The sequence below is a fragment of the Nyctibius grandis genome, chromosome 1 (genome assembly GCF_013368605.1).
Source record: "Nyctibius grandis isolate bNycGra1 chromosome 1, bNycGra1.pri, whole genome shotgun sequence".
NCBI lineage: Eukaryota > Metazoa > Chordata > Aves > Nyctibiiformes > Nyctibiidae > Nyctibius > Nyctibius grandis.
In genome coordinates, this window is record NC_090658.1 from 20,282,092 (window position 1) to 20,305,015 (window position 22,924).

Consider the following 22,924-nt stretch of genomic DNA (forward strand, 5'->3'; position numbering starts at 1 on the left):
TGTAGGAAAATAGTGCAGCAGAGCTTAGTGCAGGACTTCATGGGAGGGGAAGGTGGTATTAAGGAAAACTGATTTCTCTCACTCTCATAGATTTCACTTGCTCACACTCTCACAGCCACATATAGTCACCCAGATGCATGCATCCAAGTGGTAGGGCCGGGACTACTTGGGTGCAACACTGAGGATAAGGAACTCTGGGTCCTTACTTCATCTCATGGCTTCCTCTTGACTGGTGATGATGTAGAGGCTGTTAGAACTGTCTTCTAGATTCCCTTTAAGAATCAAACAGTTCAAAGTCGTGCTTACTTCAGCTGCCATAAATCTTGGGCGAGGTTGCTGAAATTGCCTTTGCTCCTTCCTTCTGGGAATCTTCGTAGCTACAGTCTGTCTTACTGTTGGGATAACAACAAGATGAGTGGCACGTGATGTGGTAACCTTGTCATTATCCTGTTACCACACCGTATTTGTCTTCTGCTGACAAAGAATCTTTGCTGTGGCCTTTTCTGATTATGGGCCTTCTTGTGATAAAAGCAACACATTGCATAGTGTTTACCAGCTTGGTTCCTGTGGATCCTGTCCTTGGTTATCAGGGCATGTTATTTTTGGAAGGCCAGATACTTCCATACGTACTTAATTCATACTAGTCTTAATATTTTGGTTACAAATCCTTGTCGTGAATGAGGTGTTAAGTCTTTAATGGATTTTTTTTCTCAGTTCTTAATTAAGAGGCCAGCAAAAATGAGATACAAACACTATCTGAGTGAGTCTTTTACATGTGTTTCCTTGTTCATTCCATGAGGAGGCTGGTGCTGTCCCCACTTCGCTACTTCTGCAGTCACAAGAGTTCTCGTCAAGCTAGGCAAAGATTTGTATTTCTAGTGTTAAGATCAAGAAATAGGTTGTTATTTTCTTTAAAAATGTATGAGTTATCTGCAAGAAGAACATGGAATATGGAGAGAGGAAAATATGTTAAATTAATTGAAATACCTTATTTTTTGTCAGACTTCATCCATGCATTCTAGGTAAGGAGACTTGAAAAATCTATGTACAGAAACACTTGCTTAAATATGTGCTCAGGGCTAGATAAAACAAAACATTTGGTCCAGATGTGAGTGGCTTCTGGGTGACGGTATGCATTCCCAGAAATCCCTGAGGAATACATGCACAGGATGTGGAAACTGAGAATTGCTGCTGAGGGAAAACATGGATGCTCACAAAGGCAGCATGAGGAGTAGAAAAGGGAGTAGGTTGTAAGGAAGACAGACAGCATAAACGTAGGTTGAAGCTTTGTTGTGAAAGAGGCTTATTTCAGTTAACTTGTACAAACCAGTCATTTTCAAATTGCATATTAATTATGCAAGAGGAGCATGTCTTCACATGATGAAGTTATTAGTGTACTTACATTCCTGCAAGCTGTATCAGGCTTCTCTGGTGCACATACTGCTGAGCTTCTCTCCAGAGTTAGGCAGATCATCCCACTCAAAAAATGACCAATGTATGTTGCTATGCAAAGCAATACAGAAAACGTTTATTTTTAGCATAGAAGGTGTCTCTCTGGCTTGCAGTCTTGTACAACAGTTACTAAAGTATCCCGTATGAAATTGTACCGGGCTTCCTTGTTTCCAGGTTACAGTCTGTCCTTTCAAGATGTTTCAAAATCAGGCTGTTCCTTTGTCTTTTTGTTGCCCCCCCTCCCTACCCTTTCTAACTGGTATTCTACCAAAGATTCATTCAAGATTGCTCCCTTACTCTGTCTAGTCCTTGATTATTCTACCATCTGTTAAGTATTCAAGGGTTTTAACTTGCCAGTTACTACACATTTTTTTTTTTTCTCTTGAATGTATTGTAGGTATGTGGTATATTAGTTCACCCAAAGAAATTAGAAAAGAATTTGTGCATTTCTGTCAAATGAGTTTCTGGCAGAAATGTATCAATTGTATCAAAAAGCATCCTTTCATGTCTAAACTTGGCTATTGTTTGATACTATAGTCATCTAGAATCTCTGTACTACCATGATACTCCTTTACTATTGTCTAAGGGTAATATGGAGTTTTCCATGCTTAGTGTTTGAAAATTTTGTTGGCTAGTTTCAAATATAATTTATAATGTTGTTCAATATTTTTTGCTGTTGGAGATGCAAAAATAATAACAAAAGAAACTACTTCTGGAATTCTTGTGGAGGAAGCAGTAATAATACAGAAGAGTAGTGTCCAGTCTACATGAATGTCTACAGTATGTATAAACTTTTATGAAATCCAGAATGGAAAACTTCTAAGTTTGAAAATGTATGTCTAGAACATAAAAGACATACAATTAATGCAGTCTTAAAGGTGATAAGACTAAATCTACACGCTTATTGCTTAGCTATTTGATTTCAACACTTAGTAAAGCTAGAGGAAGTTTAGCTAAACAATGTTGTTGATGTAACCAGCTACTTATGGCATGTCCATATGAAACAGTGTCAGTGTTATATTGCCCTGTGACAGGCTGGCCATCATTTTGTTAGAGAAAAACTAATCTGTTGGTGGGAAGTTAAAATTTAGCATTACTTATTTCATAATTAAATGTTCTTAAGGCTGGTTGTCCTTCTTGTCGGTTTGAGATTTAAAATGTTAATATTTGTGGATATTTCAGGGGATTTGTCAGACCCCTGTATGATTCCTGATTGATGAAACTTAATCGCTTCAGGGATGGCATGTGTAAAAAATAATGTTTTCTTATCTTCCTCTTTTTATTATCTCAACTCCTTTAGGACGGCACCCGGCCTCCACTAGATATTGATGTCAGCCTTGAAGAAATTGCTTACAGTCAACATTGTGATTGTTATACGTGAGTACCTTCTAGTTTTGGCTTTAATATTTAATGTGCAGTGCCAACAGTCTTCTGATGCCTGGTAATGTGTGTTACGTTGCTTTTATTAAGAGGATCTGTAAACTTTCAGGGTTTATAAGCTTATGCTATTTTTCTTGCTTTTACTTGTGCTTTTTTCCAAGGAGTTAGTAAGAATATATGGATGCTAAAGTCTTTTTCATCTGGAATAGTCGCTTCATGTTGTAAATACAGATCAGTAGACGCCTCTTGGTTTTGCTTGGTTTTATTTTATAATTCTTGCATAACCTGAGGATAAAAGAGCCCTCTTTAAGTTGTGGACCCATATACAATGAAGATGAAAGCAAATTGGTTAAACCACCATAACCAAGTTGTTCTGTCACACAGTTGAAAGCAATGTGTGTGACAAAGTAATGAGGGCCTATTTCAGCCTGTGCTTTGGGTGTGTTTTTTAGGAAAGCTTGACAGCCATATATATATGTCAGAATAATTTGCAATTGCGTTCTACAAAACTTCAAAAAGCTTTAACCCATTAAATGATTTATTAATAGTTAATGATTTTCTGGAGTTCACAAAAGATAAAGTTTATGACGTGCTGCTTTTCACAGTATTGCTTTTGAATGTTAGAAATGGAGGCCATCACCAGTAATGATTTTTACTTTGGCATTGCTTCATACTAGGGAAAGATGAGTACTTTTTCTTTCTCTGCCCCTTTCGCTCACAGGGTTTTTTTTGGGAGCGGTGTGTGTGGTTTTTGGTTTTTTGGTTTGGTGGTTTGGTTTTTGTTACATTTGGGTTGGTTTGTAGTTTGGGTTTTGTGGGTTTTTTTTTTTTTTTGTGGGATGGATTTTTGTGGATTTTTTTCTGTTTGGTTGGGTTTTGGTTTTGTTTTTTAAATACAGCAGTATTCCTAGCACCCCCAAATGAAGCATGAGGAGTTAATTGTGAAAATTTTCTTTGGTTCAATGACTTGCATCAGTTTGAAGGCTTGTGAAAATTTCAATCACTGGAAACAAATATTTAGACAGACTGATCTGACCATGTTTTCTGTGTACTATTATTTTAAGAGCATGTTAAACTGGTGATGCAGCTTTGAGAAAGGCAACTCCCTTTGGTAATAATGGGTGATTCCATTTGAATCTTTCGTAGGATTGATACATTTTTTTTTTTTGTATCATGTTCCTACCTAGTAGCACAAGATTAATCAGTCCTTTGGCATTTTTAAGGATGCTGGGTGGGGTTTTTGCTTCTTCCCTTGCTTCTCATTTATTTTATCTTAATCTTTGCCTAAAATCTGGAGGATGTCACTCCATAATGAAGGTTGCAGCACTGGGTAGTCCTCGAACATCTTTCCAGTGTTCTGAAGATGAACCTTTACGACAGCACAACCAGTCTCTTACCATCATTTGTAGTGTCTTGCATTTCTATAAACCATCAGCAAAAGACAAGAGAAGTTTATCCTGAAATAACCTGTTTGTACCTGTAGAGGGGCAGACCTTTCCGCTCTAGTGCGTGAGGCTTCAGTTTGCGCCTTGAGACGGGAAATGGCCCTGCAGAATACTCAAAGCAAGAAAGGTAAGAAAGCTCTACAAAAATCTTAACTGGGCAGTGAGAAGATAAATGGAATGTAAAGTATTTAATGTAGTTCAAGACAAGCATGAAGGTGTGCATGCTGTACATAAATGATTGATGACTTCTCAGCCAAACAAAAATTAAGTCAGATTTGTTTTGAGAACACACAAGCATCTTTGAAGTTAATGCAGGGGAGAGTACAGGAAAAAATGGTTATGCTGGAGGTTCAGCATAATTTTTTTTTCTGAACGAGTTGAACCTTGTAACCTTAAAGAAAAGTTTATGCTAAACGGTAGTTTAAAATGACAATATATACACTAGACTGAATACATCTTTGCCAAATTCCCACATCACTATCAAAGACTAATTATACTGACTTACATGTGATGTGTAGAGACATGGTTTAGTGGGGGACTTGGTAGTGTTAGGTTAATGGTTGGACTCGATGATCTTAAAGGCCCTTTCCAACCAAAACAATTCTATGATTATTTGCAGACCTGAGTACAGTTGTGACTGCACACATACTGATCACATACCTTTGGCACGCAATTGTATTGTGTAACTGAATACTGCATCTAGTAGTAATGGCACTAGGAAAATCCGAGTGCCATTTTTGATCTTAGGTGTTTAGCTCATGAGTGGCTCTTGCCAGAACTTTAACAGGAGTTATAAATTGTTTCAAGTTCAATGTCTGCCCTTTCCATATCTCTCTGCACCTTTGCTGTATTTTCCTGTTTTTTGAATTATTTTTTTCTGTGCAGATGGGAAAATGTAATTGGAAATTGAAACTCTCTTATATACAATGTGTGTGTATATCTAGATTTCTTCCAGTAATTTTGTTTGTTATTTTACCCTTAAGTCAAAATGCAAAGCTAAGATGCAATTGTGACTTTTCCGATGACGTCCTTGGAAAATATATTAGGCTTTCATTATGCCTCTGATCTCTAAGAACCACGCTGGAATTTTAATGGCTTTGACTCATTCTTTTTGATCTAGTACATATCCAGTCTCATCTGGTTTTTAACAACAGTAGGTTAACGGAGCAGAATGTTTGTATTTCTTGTTTTGAGGGAACTAGCCTGTTCATGTTGAAGGGACTTTTTTATAGTGAAATGGAAAGGTATCCTTTTTGTGGTATTTTTATGAGAATCCATAAATTCTACTTCCCACTTGAACAGTCCTAGGAGGGCTGATCATATTAGTCGCTGCAGTCTGGGAGTTGCCAGATACTGCAGTTTGTCTGGGGGAAGAGGGAGGAATCCTAACAAAGACAGGGCAGATTTTCAGTTTTATGATGTCCCTCTGGAGTTCCTGTTCATTGGCCCAGCCTTGGACTGCCCAGAAGAGTTCAATATCATTTGCAAACTTGGGAGTTTCCACTTCTGGCTCCCTTTTCCAAACCACTGATGAAGATGCTGCATAAAACTGATTTCAGCACCAATGCCAGAGTGGGACCCTACTGCTGCCTGTTCCCTATTCTGAAAAGTGACCATTAAGCCTTATGCTCTATTTCATAACCTTTAATCAGCTTTCTGTCCACCAAAGGATCTTTCCTACAATTCTTTGGAGTTTACCAGTCCTCTGGTGGCTGTAACAAGCAGCTACACGATTTAGCCAGCAGTTCTACAGTTTCATAGACAAGTTCCTTCAGAACCTTTGGGTGAACACCATCTGATCCTGGTGACTTACTGTTAACATCCTAACTAACTGACCTATTTCAGTTTAATACTTCCTGTATATTTATTTCAAATAGTTCTAGTTACAAAGAATGTATAGGGTATGAGAATCTCTTGACACTTTCAGCTGCAAAGACAAATGCAGAGAATTCATTGACCTTCTAAACTATGACCTTATGCCCAAGTGTTCTTTTCTGTATGTTTTTTTTTTTTTAAAAAGATAGCTAGTGACCCCAGATCACCTGCATAGTCTGTAAAGCTGATCTTCTTAAGCAAAGAGTCTATGAGACTTCTTGTTACAGCAGTTAAGAGTGAGTGTGGTTTAACAAGCGAGATTAGTTAAAGTTTTGTATCTTTGCAACTGGATTTGAAAAACAAGATCTGGTCCTTGTTTGATACTTTCATATTAAGACAGAAAAGGAGCCAGCTATCCTTCACCCAGCTATGTAAATAGGAAAAACACAATTCCATATTTGTTGTTTTAAGTGCTTAGTCTTATTTTAAAAATATTATACCTGTTGATACACTTCATTATTTTAATTTATCATTAATTTATCAACGTAAATGGTTTTAAATAATAAAACATTCATACCTACTTATTCAGACTAAATCATTTTGTCATCAGAAATCAAGGCAAACTCTGTTAATGCAAGTAGCCAAGGTATAGATTACCGAGACAGCTAAATTCTCCACAGTATCAAGCATTGTGCCTGCTTTTATCAAACAATAAGCATGAAGTAGCCTAACTTACTTTCAATAAGAGGTAAACTACTTTACCTAGCAGTAGGTAAAAGTATGTTTATACCTAGCCATAGCTACGACTTACAGTAGTATCATAGACTGTTTCACCTTGACTTTTTCTGATAACCATGTCCTTAACAATACTTATCTTCCTAGTTGATTAATGTTGTTTTCTCCTTTCCCTTTCCTCCCTCCCTATAGTTGAGGCTATATATTGTTTCACAATTTGATTAAAAAGTTACAGGCTCAAAAACAAAAGTGAAAGCAAAATTAAATTCTCATAGCTTCTTTTTTTTATTCTGTGGAGTTTTGATGATTCAGTCTTGAAGTAATTTGGCTTCTGTGAAAGATGCAAGTTGAACTTTTTTTCTTACTATAAGTAGTGTTTCCTTAGGGAAATAAGTTAAAATGCTGATACTGTAAATTTAAATCTTCATTTATACTGGTATAACTTTATATGGTAATGGGAATCTTGACTAAGAGCTTTAGAGAATTGAGATGAGAAAGAGCAGCAAAGGTTGTATGTTTAGTTCAGTGAACTTTAACCTTCATCTTTACTTTTAGAGCAAGGAATAATAATAGTAGACTGTTTGCTGTTCTCTTTTATGCCTTAAAGGAGTTCTCATCTTTAATTTAGTCCCTTCCATCTGCTACGTAGTCTTTTGCTACACCAGCAGAAAATTTTTGTTAAACTCAGACATCAAATACATTAAGGACGAATCTTAACAGTTTTTTTCATGTCAGCACATCCCATTTCACTTTACAAAGATGTATGCAAAGGTAGTGGCAGTACCTATCTGGCAAAGCAAAAACTGTCTTAATGAAATGCACAAAAATGCACCAAATTGACTCTAAAGACATACTTTTTGTACCTCTGTCATACCTGATACCTGTGCATAATGTTAGCCTTGTAATGAATCGGTATAGTAGTGGTATCTTGGGATTCTTAAGTCTTGATTAAACAAGGCACTTGCTTGTGAGAGGAGAGGAATCCATTATTTATTTGAGATATGCTTATGTTTTGGCATACTAAAAAAACCTGTTCAAAAAGTTATGATTAGGAATAATTACTGTGGGTAGCTGCATTAAGGTCAAAAAGGCAATTTGCCTTAAACACAGGGAGTTGTAGAAGTGAAAGCTTTCATCACTTCTGGGTAATGCCAGATGAGGCAATGATATGAAGTCAGTTATTTAGGAATTGAGCATCCTGTAGTAGAATTGGAATGATAACAAAATGTTTTCTAGGTACTTACTAAATAACAGTCTAGGTAAGCTTAATATTAAATATGTATAGAAAATAAAACCCAGAACTGGAAGTAGCAGGATTTGAGGCATTAAATTCCAGAAGGGTTAAGTGACCTGAATTCTAACTGCATTTGGTGTAAGCTGCAGTTAACGCAGCATCTTTGAAAATGAAATTCTCAAATCTGCAGGTGGAAATACTACCTAAAGTAACTTTGGCTTAAGGTGCAAGGGATAGCAGGATTAAGATCTTGCCTAAGGTCACAGACAGGAGGCTACATAAAATATAAGAGTTCAGGTGTTCATAACACTTCTGAATTAGATCTCATCCAACTGACTAGCACATGAAGTTAGTTAGGTTTCATGAATGCAGCCTTGAAATACATGCAACAATTGCTTGATTGTCACTTGCCTGCAATTTTAGTAATTTATTATGCTTTGTTCTTTAAGGAGAAATCAGGATTTCCCGTAAACACTTTGAAGAAGCTTTTAGGAAAGTGAAATCTTCAGTATCAAAAAAGGTAAGATAAGCTTCAAGTATATAAGACTCATTACTCCCCTGGAAAGGATATGCTTTTTATACTGGAGACTGGTGGGAATAGTTAAGGTTGCAGTATACTTGCATGTATTTCAAACTGACACTACCTTTTTCTGCATTAAACAAACCTGATGCTTTTTTACAAGGTCAGAAATTAAAGTCTCCCTTTTCAGCTGCAGATGATGCATTGCATGTAGATGGATTACCATGCTATCAAGGTTATCTTTTAGTATGGCACCTTGGACTTCTCACTGACATTCCCAGATTAGTTATTGACCTGGCCCTAGCCTCTTATGTCTGTGGAATTTTCAGTTAAAAGTCAAGGCCTTTAGAGCACACCACACCTTGCCACCACTTTTTTTCCCCTTAGGTGGATGTGACACCCAAAGATGCTCAACCATTTCTGTTAATGTGCAAAAGACATAATTTTGAGATAGGACATAAAACACACTTTATCTTAGTTATTTCTTATCAGTCTTTTCATTATTTGTTTTTGTCAAGGAAGTTTGTTTTAAAGGTTTTCTTATGACCTGTTCTTTTTAATGACTGAAAGGAAAGCTGTTCAGTCATCTTAATTATATAATTGAGAAGTTAATATATATAGGAATTGTTATTGCTGCAGAGCTTTTGTGTTGCCAAGAGTGTACTGCAGCTTAATACATTAATATATTCACTTTGAACACTAGCCAGAGAGAAGTTAACTATTTCCTTTCATTATTATTGTACATTGATGGTCAGTGACCTTTTCTAAAATTTAAGAGTGGTCTTTGACTCCAAGACCCTTTAAAGATGGTGTTGGTTGTTGGTTTCTTCCCCTTTGCTAATCACTAAGCAAACAGTTTAGAAGCAACAGCCACAAAAACTTAAACTCTCCTCTAACATACCAATCACTGGTAAGTATTAGGACATACTGCTTCTGGTTCTTAAGAGTTAAGCAGAAATGTCATTCTGCATTTCAAAGGCAGCTTAAATATCACATCTCAGAGCCCTATATTTCAATTATATCCATCTGAAGAATTTTCAATTAAGTATTTTGAAAGATCTTCAGGAGTACAAGATACTCATCTCCCATTTCCAGATGCTACTTCCTATCTGCTAGGCAAATTCAATCTGATAAAAACCCTCTACACACCTTCCTATGAATACTGGAAAATACAAAAAGCTGCATCTCACTGATTTAGTGTTTCTAACTCTTTTCTCTCCCATACACATCTCAAGTTCAGTTAAGTTGCTTTGCTTTAATTGGTTGACTTGAGACAAACCAAAACAAGTTGTTCTTAAAGCTGTGGAGAGATGCCACCTTCTGAAGCCATTTATTTCAGTGGAAGTTAACATCTCCAAGAATTTTGTTCCTCAAAACTGTCATTTTGAGTGACTAATGAAAAGCATTAAGGAACAGTTACAGTTAAGTAAGTTAGACTAGCAAAAGATCTTGTCTGTTCATTTTGGTAGAAGCAGATGGGGGATTAAAGTGTCAATTCAGCAGCTCCCCTGGCAAAGAGAGCAGTATGTCCTTAGTGAAGCTGTGATCTGAACCTAGCATGGCAATACTAAGTATGAAGAACTCTGCCAAAGGCTTCTGTTAATTACATATCATTGGTGACTATCACTGGAGAACCTCATAAATGAGTCAGGACTCATTATGTATTTTTTGTTTGTAAATGTCTTCAAATACAGCTAGTGGTTCAGCTGCTTTGTTTCACTGTCTTGTTAAATAATACATATGAAGTAACTCTTAAACATTACATGATTTTTTTTTTACCATTGTCTGAAGTCTTTTTTTCCTCTTATCTTGGCACTGCTAGGATCAAATAATGTATGAAGAACTGCATCAGTCACTGTGCAGGTGATACATTTGGACAATTCCCAAAAGAGGCTTACCCTACATTGGTGGAGAGTTTTGTAATACCCGTGCCTGATTTCAAGAGACAGGTTGGGAAAAAAGCTGTACTTAATCTCTCTCAACTTTTTAAACTGTACCTGAAAAAAGGTCTTCATAATCTACTGCTCTAAACCATCCTTAACTTATTTCCAAAATAAAAGATACAATATATGCTTCCTGCTTATCACCATTTATGTTTAAAAAATGAATGCTTTTAGTGCTAAAGAGCTAATACCATTCTGATAATAGTATTTGGTGCCCTTAATCAGAAATCCCTCAGAGGCAGAGGCACTAGCTCTTCAAAGTGCTTACATTGCTCAAATAGCGGTCTTCAACCATAAATGAAAATGCCTGTTTTCAAGAACAAGGACTCTGGAAGAATCACTGGGAGAATAGTGTTGTGAAAGTAGTCTGGGAAAGTGCTGCACTGTATGTTGTCATACCATTAATTATGCCTTTCCCAAATACAGTGACACATGATGATTGTGCCAGCAACAGGTTCTCAGAGCTTCTAGCAGCTTCCCTTCACCTCATCAAAAGAAGTTATCCACAGATGGCAAGCTGTCTTAAAGTTATCTAGGAGAGAGTAAATTTGGACATCTGAGCAGTGCTATGATATTATGATTTAACAGCCACCTAAGAAACATTCAAAACAGTAAGATTTATCTAACAATCTTGTTCGTAATTATTTTTTTTAAACAGACAAATCTGCAACAACAAAAAATTATATTCTAAGATCTTAATTTGTTAGCTCAAGTGTTTTGATATCCTCTGGAGAAAGGAAAATGGTACTGTTTTAAGAAACAGGCCAAGAGCCTCAAGCATGGGCTTTTTAAATACAAGAAATTCCACCTTGGAAAGAGGGTCATAACTTTCAGCATCAGCAAACTGGGAAGTATTGAGTTAAGACAAAACACTGAAATGTGACAGATCCTGAGCAAATAGTTTCTGAAACCTACAAGCCTTCATGGATCTTTTTTACCACTATAATCATTCTATGAAGTTCTTTAATCATTAATCTCAGTTCTCATCTTTGATTAGTCTTATTCTTCCTAAAAGCACTGCAACAAATCAGTCAGCGATCACAACAGGAAATGGATGATTTCTGCTAAAAAGACTTGCCATGAAATTTGCTAAGTTGGGTAACACCAAACTTTAAAAGTTAAAGTCATGAAGTGGGGTGCAATAGGGTTTGAATTTGCAAGAAAATCCAAAGTTAAGTTGAAAGGCAAAAAGCCAGATCAGTCAAATGTCCATATCCTGTTTGCTTGCCTTCTCTGGGCTACAGGTGCATCAAGGAGCAGACAAGGGTTGGCAACTGAACTCTATTAGACTGTTCACACAAAAGTGCTGCATCCACACTGCTACTTTTTCTTGGGGAAAATTCTGCTTACACTATAGTATTTATCACTGAAAAAACTTAAAAGGCAGGCTTCCTTGTACATAGAGAACAGGAATCACTTTTAAGGAACAAGCCTTTTCATGCAATACAGAGACTACTACTTTGTTCTGCATACGCAGCTACCGCCCTCCTAGCAGACACACCTAGAGGAGGTTTTTCCCTCTTGTCATCTTGTTTCTTTTGGAACAAGATCAAGAAGTTGTTCATCATGCCATTCTTCTCTCCCTCTTCCTGAGGCTAAGCCACATATCTAAATCACAATAATGATTCTGTCCAAGAGCATATTAGATGCTAAATTAAATATGGATAGAGGGCAGAGGCAGTGCAGGGAGCTGTCAGCGGGGAAAAAAAATGCTGTCTTCATTCTTGGCTCAATAGGAAACTTTTTCAATATTTTTGTCCTCACTGAAATCTTGTATACCAGTGCAGGCTTGTTTGTGAAATAGAGGATTTCATAGAGAAGAGATAATTGTGTACATAGAGTTGCAGGTTGTTATACTAAAGGCATAGAGACACCTATTTATCAGATTGTTCTCCTAGGACCTTGCAGAAGCAATCTTGGCAGACACAGAAGTGACTCCTGTGTTTTGCAATGTGCAGGCTAAACCAGCAGAACTTGTTTTGCCTTAAGTCTTTTGAGACTCTTTCAAATTACAGAAGAGTATACACACAAAAGCTGTGTCTTGGACCACTTAGTGCAAGATTCCTGCCTGAAAGCAGCTTTTCTTCTGTTTGTCCAACAGGATTAGTATGGCAGCCTGCAGTCTGTAGCATTGACATTATTGGTTGTTGAACCTCATCGTTAAATAAGGAATGAAGAGCTTTAAGTTAGGATCATAGAATTGTTTTGGTTGGAAAAGACCTTTAAGATCAAGTCCAACCTTTAACCCAGCACTGCCAAGTCCACCACTCAACCATGTCCTTTAATACTACAGCTACACACTCCAGGGATGGTGACTCAACCACTTCCCTGGGCAGCCTGTTCCAATGCCTGACAACCCTTTCAGTGAAGAAATTTTTCCTGATAGCCAATCTAAACCTCCCCTGGCACAGCTTGAGGCCATTTCTTCTTGTCCTGTCGCTTGTTACTTGGGAGAAGGGACTGATACCCACCTCACTATAGGCTCCTTTCAGGTTGTTGTAGAGAATGATAAGGTCTCCCCTGAGCCTCCTTTTTTCCAGGCTGAACAACCCAAGTTCCTTCACCAGCTCCTCATAAGACTTGTGCTCTAGACCCTTCACCACCTTCGTTGCCCTTCTTTGGACTCGCTCCAGCACCTCAATGTCTTTCTTGTAGCGAGGGGCCCAAAACCAAACACAGTATTCGAGGTGTGGCCTCACCAGTGCCAAGTACAGAGGGACAATCAATTCCCTGGTCCTGCTGGTGACACTATTTCTGATACAAGCCAGGATGCTGTTGGCCTGTCTCAGCCACCTGGGCACACTGCTGGCTCATATTTAGCTGGCCATTGACCAACACCCCCAGGTCCTTTTCCACCAGGCAGCTTTCCAGCCATTCTTCCCCAAGCCTGTAGCAGTGCATGGGACCCAGCACTTGGCCTTGTTGAACCTCATGCAGTTGGCCTCAGCCCATCAATCCAGTCTGTCCGGATCCCTCTGCAGAGCCTTCCTACCCTCAAGTAGATCAACACTCCTGCCCAACTTGGCATCATCTGCAAACTTAGTGAGGGTGCACTCTCAATCCCCTCATCCAGATCATTGGTAAAGATATTAAACAGAACTGGCCCCAGTACTGAGCTCTGGGGAACACCCCTTGTGACTGGCCACCAGCTGGATTTAACTCCATTCACCACAACTCTTTGGGCCCAGCCATCCAGTTTTTTGCCCAACAAAGTGTACACCAGTCCAAGCCATGAGCAGTCAGTTTATCCAGGAGAATGCTGCAGGAGGTAGTATCAAAGGCTTTACTAAAGTGTAGTTAGACAACATCCACAGCCTTTCCCTCATCCAGTAAACACAGTCATCTTGTCATAGAAAGTGATCAGGTTAGAACTAGCAAGTTCTACTGTGGCGTGCCACTTCATCTGATACAAATGCCAAAGAGGCACAGGTGAACCACTCAGCTCATTCTCTGGATGAGAATTCTTATGTCTCACTCCTTCTCTGGAGACATTCAAAACCCGCCTGGACGCGTTCCTGTGTGATATGGTCTAGGCAATCCTGCTCCAGCAGGGGGATTGGACTAGATGATCTTTCGAGGTCCTTCCAATCCCTAACATTCTGTGATTCTGTGATTACCTAAGTGTCCACTTACCTAGAATAGATCCATTTCTCAGCATCTGTAGACTTCTAAGTATGTGTTATGTGCTTGCTGGCTACATTTAAAGACTTAAACAGAGGAATTCTGAGACACAGAACTGAAAGTCTTAACTACTTTTCAACTGACCTCTGGTTCCAGATAGGAAGTCTTGCCCCGGATCTGAAAGTATGGAGCTCTGTAGCCAGAAGGATGCACCCATTTAACACATGGTAATTGGCCACTGTTGTGGAGCAGACAGGTTCAGCAGCAAAACAAGAATGCCAGAGGCAAGAGTTGTTTCAAAATAGGAATATACCCACGCCTGTCCTGTGGGAAAACTCATGCCTAGTATGATCAGATTCCAGAGATTCCAGGATGTGTTACCTATTCCACTTAAGCAGCTTCAAATAATTTGGGGGGGGGGGGGCGGGGCACAGGGCAGTGTTAAAAGCCACGCAAGGCAGTTCATTCTGAAAACTGTAAGTTACTCTGAAAGCCCTGAAGGGGATTCAGAGCTCTGCACAATTTAACTGCAGCTAAAATACTTGGATGACATGTTTAACTTCGGGTCAGCTGTGTTTTGACAGTTTAACTCCTGGCTGATTTCAGATAAAGGAGAAGTTTGCCAAACTACTAAGATACTTTAGTTACACAGAAAGGAACAAACCACAAGAAGAATGTAGAAAGGACAAAGTTAACTCATTCCATCTGAATAGATTTATAAAAAAAAAAAAAAAATTATCAGTAGGTTCTTAATGTTCTTCAGGTTTAATTTGTTCTTCACTGGTTAGTCAGAGCTCCCTCCAACTTTCAGATAAAATATTTCAAAACTTATACTAACCTGTTTCTGCCAGATAAATAATTTTCATTAATGCTATTAAAATGTAATTCCTTAAAAACAGTAATAAGATGGTTCATATGTATTTAAAAAAATTTAATGTTTCTTATTTCTGTGCCATGCCTTTGGACTAAACACCACATTGTAAGAATGACTGGAAAAAACTAATTATTCATTTAGAATATATCAAACAAGTTAAGTAGTCCAGCTGGTATTAATTCTTTTTACCAGTGGTTCAGAAATGCTTCTAGCTCTGTTTTTTAGGAATGAAACTATGCTGCAATGTAGGTTAACTTTCAGATTATCTGCTGCTGGCAAAATCCCTACTACTGAAGTTAGCTGCCAAGGCCTCTTGTGTATTACACAGGAATTATATGCCTAAGAATGGTAGTTACCAATGCCTGCACACATCAAACCATGGTTTAGATCCAAACTTAAGTCTCACTGGCTCAGATTAACCTAGGCCAGTAAGTGTTCTCCAATAGGTAGCCAGAAGCAGATGTTTCAGAAAGATTATGGCAAGCAGAATTCCCCACTGTTCTGCAGCTCTTAAAAGTGAAAGTAGTGTATTTATGATCAGAGTTGGAAAGGAAGATCATAGTCAGAACACCTTAAAGCAACATTTGCAATTTTAAACAAGAGACAGCAACTTCAGTCCAGTTTAAAAGCAGGAATTCACACTTGCACTACCCACTGAGAGGACAGTAAGGGGCATCGGTGACTCCATGAAGTAGGTAACTAAGCCTAAGTATAAAATTTTCATTCTGAACTCTGGTTATCTTAAGTATTCATCTAGGATAACTGAACTTCTTAACTTTAGCTTTTAGCCATAAAACTTTTTGGAGACACTTTCCATCCTTCATCTAGGTATGGTAAAGCATCAACACCAAAGAGATTTAATTCCACCTTTCACTTCTTAAATTGAGCAGTCATGCAGAAGCCGCTTAAAAAGAAACAGTTTTGCAACTTAAGCCTATCCAAGTCTTTCAACCAAAGTCAGTTTTCTTCTGAGTAGAAAGGAAAGGCAGTGATTCTTTACAGTTCATCTATACCACCACTCAATAGCTTGCATCTGCTTTTAAAATACCAAATTTCTCTAAAGCTTAAGTCCTTCAGCATAAGGGAACCAGTCATAAATTCACCCAATATTACTTTAATCTTTGCTTTTTAATTACATGTAAAAATACTGGATAAAGTGTATTTTGACATTACACTCTACCCTGAGTAATATGCTGGCTAGCTAGCATGTTATTGCATCATAATAAAGTCGCTCTGTAAGTGGTTGGTACACTTACATACCATTTCTGTTGCTTAACCATAGATAAGGGCCCACACTTAAACAAAACACAACACATTAAAAACAGGACTGCAATCAAGCAAGAGTTAAGATGTACCAACACATTCTTGTCATGCACTCTTAAAAAAAGACACAAAAAAACCCCACAAAATGCAGCAGTTGAAGGCATTTAAAAATTAAGATACTAACAGCAAAACAGTGTGGACAGCAGCTAAGACTTAGACCTTCATCAGATTCCATCTTTCAGATAAGTGAAGAACATACCATAGGATCACCATTTGATATTTAAGGATGATTAGTAGCCATCTTTGACAGCTTAAAGCCATCATCAATGCATTAGATGATAGAAGGCAAATATACTGTGCTGAGGTATGTAGAGATTCTTCCATGTTCAGCAAGTCTACCCATTCTCTGTTCCCAGTTTAAAAACTACTTAAGCAGGAAGTTTGATATCACCACCTGTACTCTCACCACATTCTATGTGTTTATGTGGGATACAGTTGGTTTAGGGGAAAAAAAACAAGATCATTTAACACCACCTTTCTGTGTATAGAAATGACTAATATGCTTAATAGGTAGAGTTGTCAGTGGTTGTAGCTAGCCTTGTTTGCCAGAACAGTACCTGCTTCAATTGATTTGGTTTTCCATATAAGCCAAATTTCCAAATGAGTGTAAATATTCATAGATTGAGCATTTAAAACCATGGTAACAGCAGAACCAATTAGGACAATCCTAATAATTTTCCTTTGCAGATCAGAAAAAAAAAAACACTAAGAAATTTTTTTCCAATATGAAAAACCTCATCAGTTATATTAAGTTATCTAGTGGCTTACACAGTACGATTTTAAATGACAGCTCCTCAAGCTATATGCTAACATAAGCAGCTTAGGCAGTGGGTGGGGACCCACAAAGTTGGCAATACCCTTGAATTCCCCACCTTTTTACAAGGAAGTCACATACGCCATCTCAAAGACACCAGTCTCTTTCTGATACATTGCTCCTTTAAGGTACTTTCAGTAGAAAAGGCAGAACTTTAAAGCAATGCTTCAAATGACATGTTACATATTTAAACAAAAGCAGACTTAACACTTGTGTGCAAATTTAGTTCTTCCACCCACAAGTCCAGAAACAAGTCCAACAGGCTTAAGTTAACAAATCATGTTATGTTAGAATTAACAGGTAAGTACAGCATTTTAACACTACAGTCACCTAAATAGCGTGTTGTGAGCAGTGTACTACATTGAGAACTTTTAAAATATTGAGTCAGACAGATAGTTTATATAGATTTAACACCTGCCAAAGTAAATTCTGTAACAAAGTGATTTAGCAGTATGCATATAACACTGATTCTTAGGCAAACATATACACATTAAACCGATGAATCGGAGGACTGCGAGGAATGTTATAACTGGTAGGTTTCTGCTACAAAATCCTGAAGGATGCATTGTTATGTTGCTGTATATCTTAATTCAGGACACTGGTGAACATCTTTAGCAAGAGACCTTATACCACCCACTTTAAAGCAAGCAGACATTTCAAAGTTTTTTTGGTTGCCAGAAGTTTAATCTTGCTTCACTTCACCCTTTAATTGCCTTTTCATACGTGAATATGGGCTGATTGTGTCATCCATCACGAAGTCATACAGTACTTTTATCCAAGAGTTATATTGTGGCAGGTTGTCATAGTATTCAGCTGCTATTTTCTTCACCTAAAAAGGAGATAGGAGGTTTATTTACTATTTATATTAGCACCAATCATGACAACTTTACAATCCTCAACCTGTAACTTAACGCACAGCACTAGAAGTTTCATTTTAGATGTTAGATTCTACAGGAAAGGCTACTAGTGCCCCAATGTGAAAGTTTCTTGAAGGAAAAAGCAACTCTCTGGTTAAGTAAACTTCATGTGAAACACTCACATTGAAGCTAACCAGAACAAACTCTGCTAACACCCTGAAGTGCATTCACTGTGCTACCTACGGAATGATGTAGCTCACAAAAGCAAGCAGTTTGGTTGCTAGTGGAAGTGGGTGAGTCAGTTCAGTGCTGACTCATAGGTATATGAGTATCACTAAACAGGATGCTGTAAGTTCTAGGAAGAGATGTTTAACACAGCTATTTTTACATGTAGTTTCAAACCTCAGCACTCAGAAGAAAGGTCCTGTTTCTGAGGAACATCTTGTTTCTGAAGACAGACATTAAAGAATTAATATAAACCACTTCCAAAGACTTTATTCTCAGATGTACATGCTGACTAGACCGCTGTTTTAAACTATGAGAGCTGGAGTTTCAGTTAGATATCCATACTGATCTAAAGCCTTAAAAACCTGAACAGAACAAAACTGATATTTTCACTAAATTCCATAGCTTTAGACAGAAGAAAAATATTAATCTGGATAAGCAACAAACCAACCAAGATATTTGCATGCCTGGTTTGGAGCTGAAGATCATTTTGATCTGTCATCACACCTACAGAACAGTGCATCTAGCCAGTATACTTTTACTCAACAGTAATTATTCTCAGCTCACCAGTACCCCAGCTGGAGTCAAGTGTTCAGTACTTCCGTGATCTTTAGCACACAACATAGCAGAGTCCAGTCCAAACAAATTAACTACACTGTTCTAAAAGAAGGCTTTGTTTTCTTATCAGAGCTGTAGATTAAGAGTCCTGTAGCAGAGCTGGGTATTTACCTCTGCAATTAAATACTTGAAAAAAATAATTCCCTTCACAACTTAAGTACTGGTGCAAGAAGGGAAATGCTGGTTCACCAGCACAGATCTATCTGTATCGAAGGTGAGTTAAAGCAACTTAAGCTGTATTTGAAAGATTAACTGTATGAAGACGACAATGTCTTTTTTTCAAAAACAACAAAAACCACAAAAAAAAAGTCTCAAAAAACAGTTACAGAATTTTAACTGCCCTGCTAAAGTAGTACTGGAGTAGTTATTTCATCTACAACTCCTCCACTGACAACAGAAATAAAGTTTAGACTCACCAAAGGCACAAGCTTACAAGGTCTTACTATTGCCAAGTGCAATAACAAAGCTGCAAAACCAACACCACAGCTGCTGTCAAACTGCGAATTTAGTGTCTGATGAAAATCACTTTTCACTGAAGATGAGTTTTAGGTGTAACCCTGGAAGCCTGTGTTCCCATGCTCAAATTGGGAAACATGTATACACTGAAAATTAAGCTCCTGCTTAAAAGAAACCAGCAAAGATTGAAGTGAGGAGAAACCAGTTGGAAAATTCACATCTGCTACTCATGCAGATGTGACAGGTCTAAGTCCCAGATTTGAAGCCTTAATTCTGTCAATGTACAGCTGATACTTATTTAGGGTTCAAAGGTTCTCACTAGAGGAAACTGAGCTGCTCCAAAATAGAAAGCTATTAAACATTTGTCAACAGTACAACAAACATTAGCAGTACCTCAAAACATCTCTTCTCCCCACCAAAGAATGTCAGTGATAAAAGACACTGAAGGATAAGCATGCATTACAATATTGTCCTGAAGATTTCAAAGAAAAAGCCGACAAATCTCTGAAGGCATCTGCAACTTAACTAGTTTTCTGCATACTTACAAACCTAAGACAACAGAAGGCTCTTTGTAATTACAGAAAGCTAACATTAGTGCAAAGTGGAAGATATGTGTTTCCTCCCCTCTCCTTTTATGGAAGAGGCTTGAGCAGTCAGCACATTGGAAGCTTGTTCAGGATACCACTAAAATGGTAATTACCCCCTTCATCACTCAACTTAGAAATTGATCTGGATTTTTGTGGGTAGTTTTTTTTTTAAAAAAAAAAATCTCCCAACTTCCATTCTTCTAACTATCAGTATTCTACCTGATTTTCAAGCTAAAGTAGAGCTTATTTTAAGAAAAGGTAGTAACCTTGGAAGTAAACTTACCAGTGGAAGGCTCTTGCCAGGAATATTGGGGAAGTCATGATGTTCATTGTGATAGCCAACATTAAAAGTAAGCAAATTAAGTGGCCCATAGTAGGAATAAGTCTCATGTCCTTTTAAAAACATGTAATGTTCAGCTATGAAGTGTCCTGAAATTGGGTGCAACCCAAGTCCAAGTACTGAACCAGCAAGCATGTAAAAAGTGGATTTGACTCCCCATAAATAATATATCACAATATCAAAGGAAAGCTGAGCCAACAAATTGATTATTTCAAGTCGAGTAATGGGTTTGGGATTGATGCAGAGAGGTCTAATCGCATAGAAAAAAGGCTGAAGAACAATCCATATGAACTTCCTAAAACGGGTGCAGAAAAACCAGCCTTCAAAGTTGGTAGGGATGTCCACATCAATTCCGTCACCTCCTAAGTAACGATGATGATCCATGTGGTATCTCTTGAAGGATACGGAGTACGGGAGACCAAGAGGGAGGTTGGCAAATATTCCAAACCATCGATTCCACATTGCTTTGCTGTTGCCAAAGGCACTATTGTGAGAGATCTCATGAATAGCCAGAGTCATGGAGTGGCTAATACAGCTTCCAAAAACATATGCCCAGAAGATTACCCATTTCCAATCCAAGTCTTTAACTAGATAAAATGCAGTCAACTGCGCAAGAACCATCAGCACAACCACCCAGATCAAGTTGTAGTCTGGCTTCATCAATGCTTTTATCTCTGGATGTTTAGCTAGAATGGAAAGAATTAAATGAAAAAGGAATTACTCAGAAGCTCTCCTCACAGCCAACTGTCCCCATTAGACTACAAATGCAGATATAGTCATTTCTTCCCTTCCTCCCAATTAGGATTTGTCTGCAAAGGTAATGACAACCTTGCCACTTGTGACATTTATTGCTATAACGAATCCTTTACAATTAAATCATTTTAGCATTTTTCTGGTGCTCACCAACTAGACACGTATATGGCAAGCACCAGTACTACCTCCAGCCTACACAGGAAGAAAATGGCTTTGAACTGACAACCCACCAGTAATCCAGAGGAGCTGAAGTGAGCTCAGCTCCAATTTAGTCTTACTTGAAAACGCGGTTATTTACCACCAATACTGCATGCCGCGATGACCTCTACGCACAATAAGATGTAGTTATACCGACCAGCAGACATCTTATCAATTATTCAGCTGGTTTCCCACCCGCACGAAGGGCTCTGCCGCAGCGGCCCGCAGCCCCCGCAGGGACGGGTAGCCGCGCCGCCCGCATCGCTGTCCGCCAGCGAGGTGCGCCCCGGCTGCCGCCTCCGCCGCTCCGCAGCTGCTCAGCGCTCGCTTCGCAGCTCAAAATGGAAGCCCGGGCCGCCCGCCCCACGTTTCGGGGCTCGGGCTCTGCCCCCACAGCCGGCGAGCCGCCCGCCCGCCCGCTCGCTCCTTCCCCTCCCCTCCCCCCCCGTAACCGCCGCCAAGGCGGCGGCTCCCGCCTCCACGTACGCGGCCAGTGCCGCTCCCCTCACACGGGCCCGGGCCGACTTCGGGCCCGGCCCCACGCCTTGGCGTGTTCCAGCTGCCCTCCTGCTGCCGGGAGCCTCTAACGGCCGGCGGCGAGGGACGGGCCCTCCGCCGCGGCTCCTTCCCCGCGGCGCCCCCCAGCACGGGCGGGCTGGCAGCCATTTTGTGGGGGTCTTTCCCCCCCCGCCACGCAGCCGGCGGCAAGGAGAGGCAGCACCGCCACCACCCCTCCTTCTCCTCACCCAGGATCTCCTTGCGGCGGTCGGCATGAGGCTGGTCCGTGTAGACCCACTCGAAGTCCTCCCTGGCGACGGTGTTTCCCATCCCGGCAGCGCGGCGCCCCTCAACCGCTCAGCCTGCCCGCTCCCCGCTGTCTCCGCACCGCAGCGCCCGGCTCGGGTTGCTCCTCGGCACCGCACTTTATAGCGTCGCGGAGGCGGCCCGGCCACCACCCCGTCCTCTCGCTCCATTGGCTACTGCCACTGTCAGGGCTGACAGACCCCGCCCCCGCCAGAGCGTCTCGCCCCCCGCCCGCCAGCGCGGGCCTGGCCTGGTCGGGCGGGGCGGAGCGGGGCGGAGCGAGGCGCCCGGCGAAGCTGTCGCCTGAGGGACGGGCGGCGGCTGCTAACGTCTGCCGGCGCCTCCGCCGGGGGGAGCCGCGCTGCTGCCCAGTGGAGCGGCGGTAGCGGCCGGGAAGCAGCGGGCAGCCCCTCGGCCCTCGCGTCCGCCGCAGGGCAGTCGTGTGTGTCCCCCTCTTCAGGGGAGAGGTCCCGCCGCGCTCCCCCGGCGCCGCCCGGGCGGGCTGCGGCTCCCCGGCCTTCCCGCTGGAGGCGGCGGGACTGACTCATCCCGCGCCCGCCGCGGCGTGGCAGGCTTGCGGCCAGCACCAGCCGCCCTGCCCGTCCTTGGCGGCCGCAGGGGCGTCCGAGGGGCCGGGGTTTGGGGTGAGCGGGGCCGTGAGGCGCTGGCGCCTCAGGGCGGCAGAGCGCGGGGAGGGAACGAGCCTCTCAAACCGGTAACGTCGCTGCCTGCGCTGTGGGTGCCTTAAATAACGCCGTATGTATGACTAATACTTAAGGAAGGAGAGAAAATGATCGGCTTGGAGCGCGGGCGCTGCCTCCGGGAGCCCTTCGGCGCCGAGGCGCTGGGGGACCCCGAAGCAGCTCCTTCATCGTTCACCGCGGTAGCGAGGACGACCTGTCCTGCAAGACGCTGGACAGGCGAAGCCTC

The 22,924-nt window shown here is 40.4% G+C and overlaps 2 protein-coding genes across 2 annotated transcripts in view; one reads left to right on the forward strand and one right to left on the reverse strand.

Moving 5' to 3' along the window:
• NVL (nuclear VCP like) overlaps positions 1-10,651 on the forward strand; it is a 43,478-nt gene extending 32,827 nt beyond the window's left edge. Inside the window, exons 20-23 of the mRNA XM_068407735.1 lie at positions 2,753-2,829; positions 4,316-4,404; positions 8,511-8,581; positions 10,404-10,651. Of these exons, the coding sequence (XP_068263836.1) occupies positions 2,753-2,829; positions 4,316-4,404; positions 8,511-8,581; positions 10,404-10,448 (282 nt within the window). The 3' untranslated portion in view covers positions 10,449-10,651. The remainder of the gene's footprint in view (positions 1-2,752; positions 2,830-4,315; positions 4,405-8,510; positions 8,582-10,403) is intronic.
• Positions 10,652-16,128: 5,477 nt separating this feature from the next.
• Positions 16,129-22,098, reverse strand: DEGS1 (delta 4-desaturase, sphingolipid 1). Its single transcript, XM_068401866.1, has 3 exons — positions 21,937-22,098; positions 20,183-20,925; positions 16,129-17,985 (listed from the first exon to the last, which is right to left on the reverse strand). The coding sequence occupies exons 1-3, from the start codon at positions 22,016-22,018 to the stop codon at positions 17,839-17,841; spliced, it is 972 nt and encodes a 323-aa protein (XP_068257967.1). The 5' UTR covers positions 22,019-22,098; the 3' UTR covers positions 16,129-17,838.
• Positions 22,099-22,924: the final 826 nt, after the last annotated feature.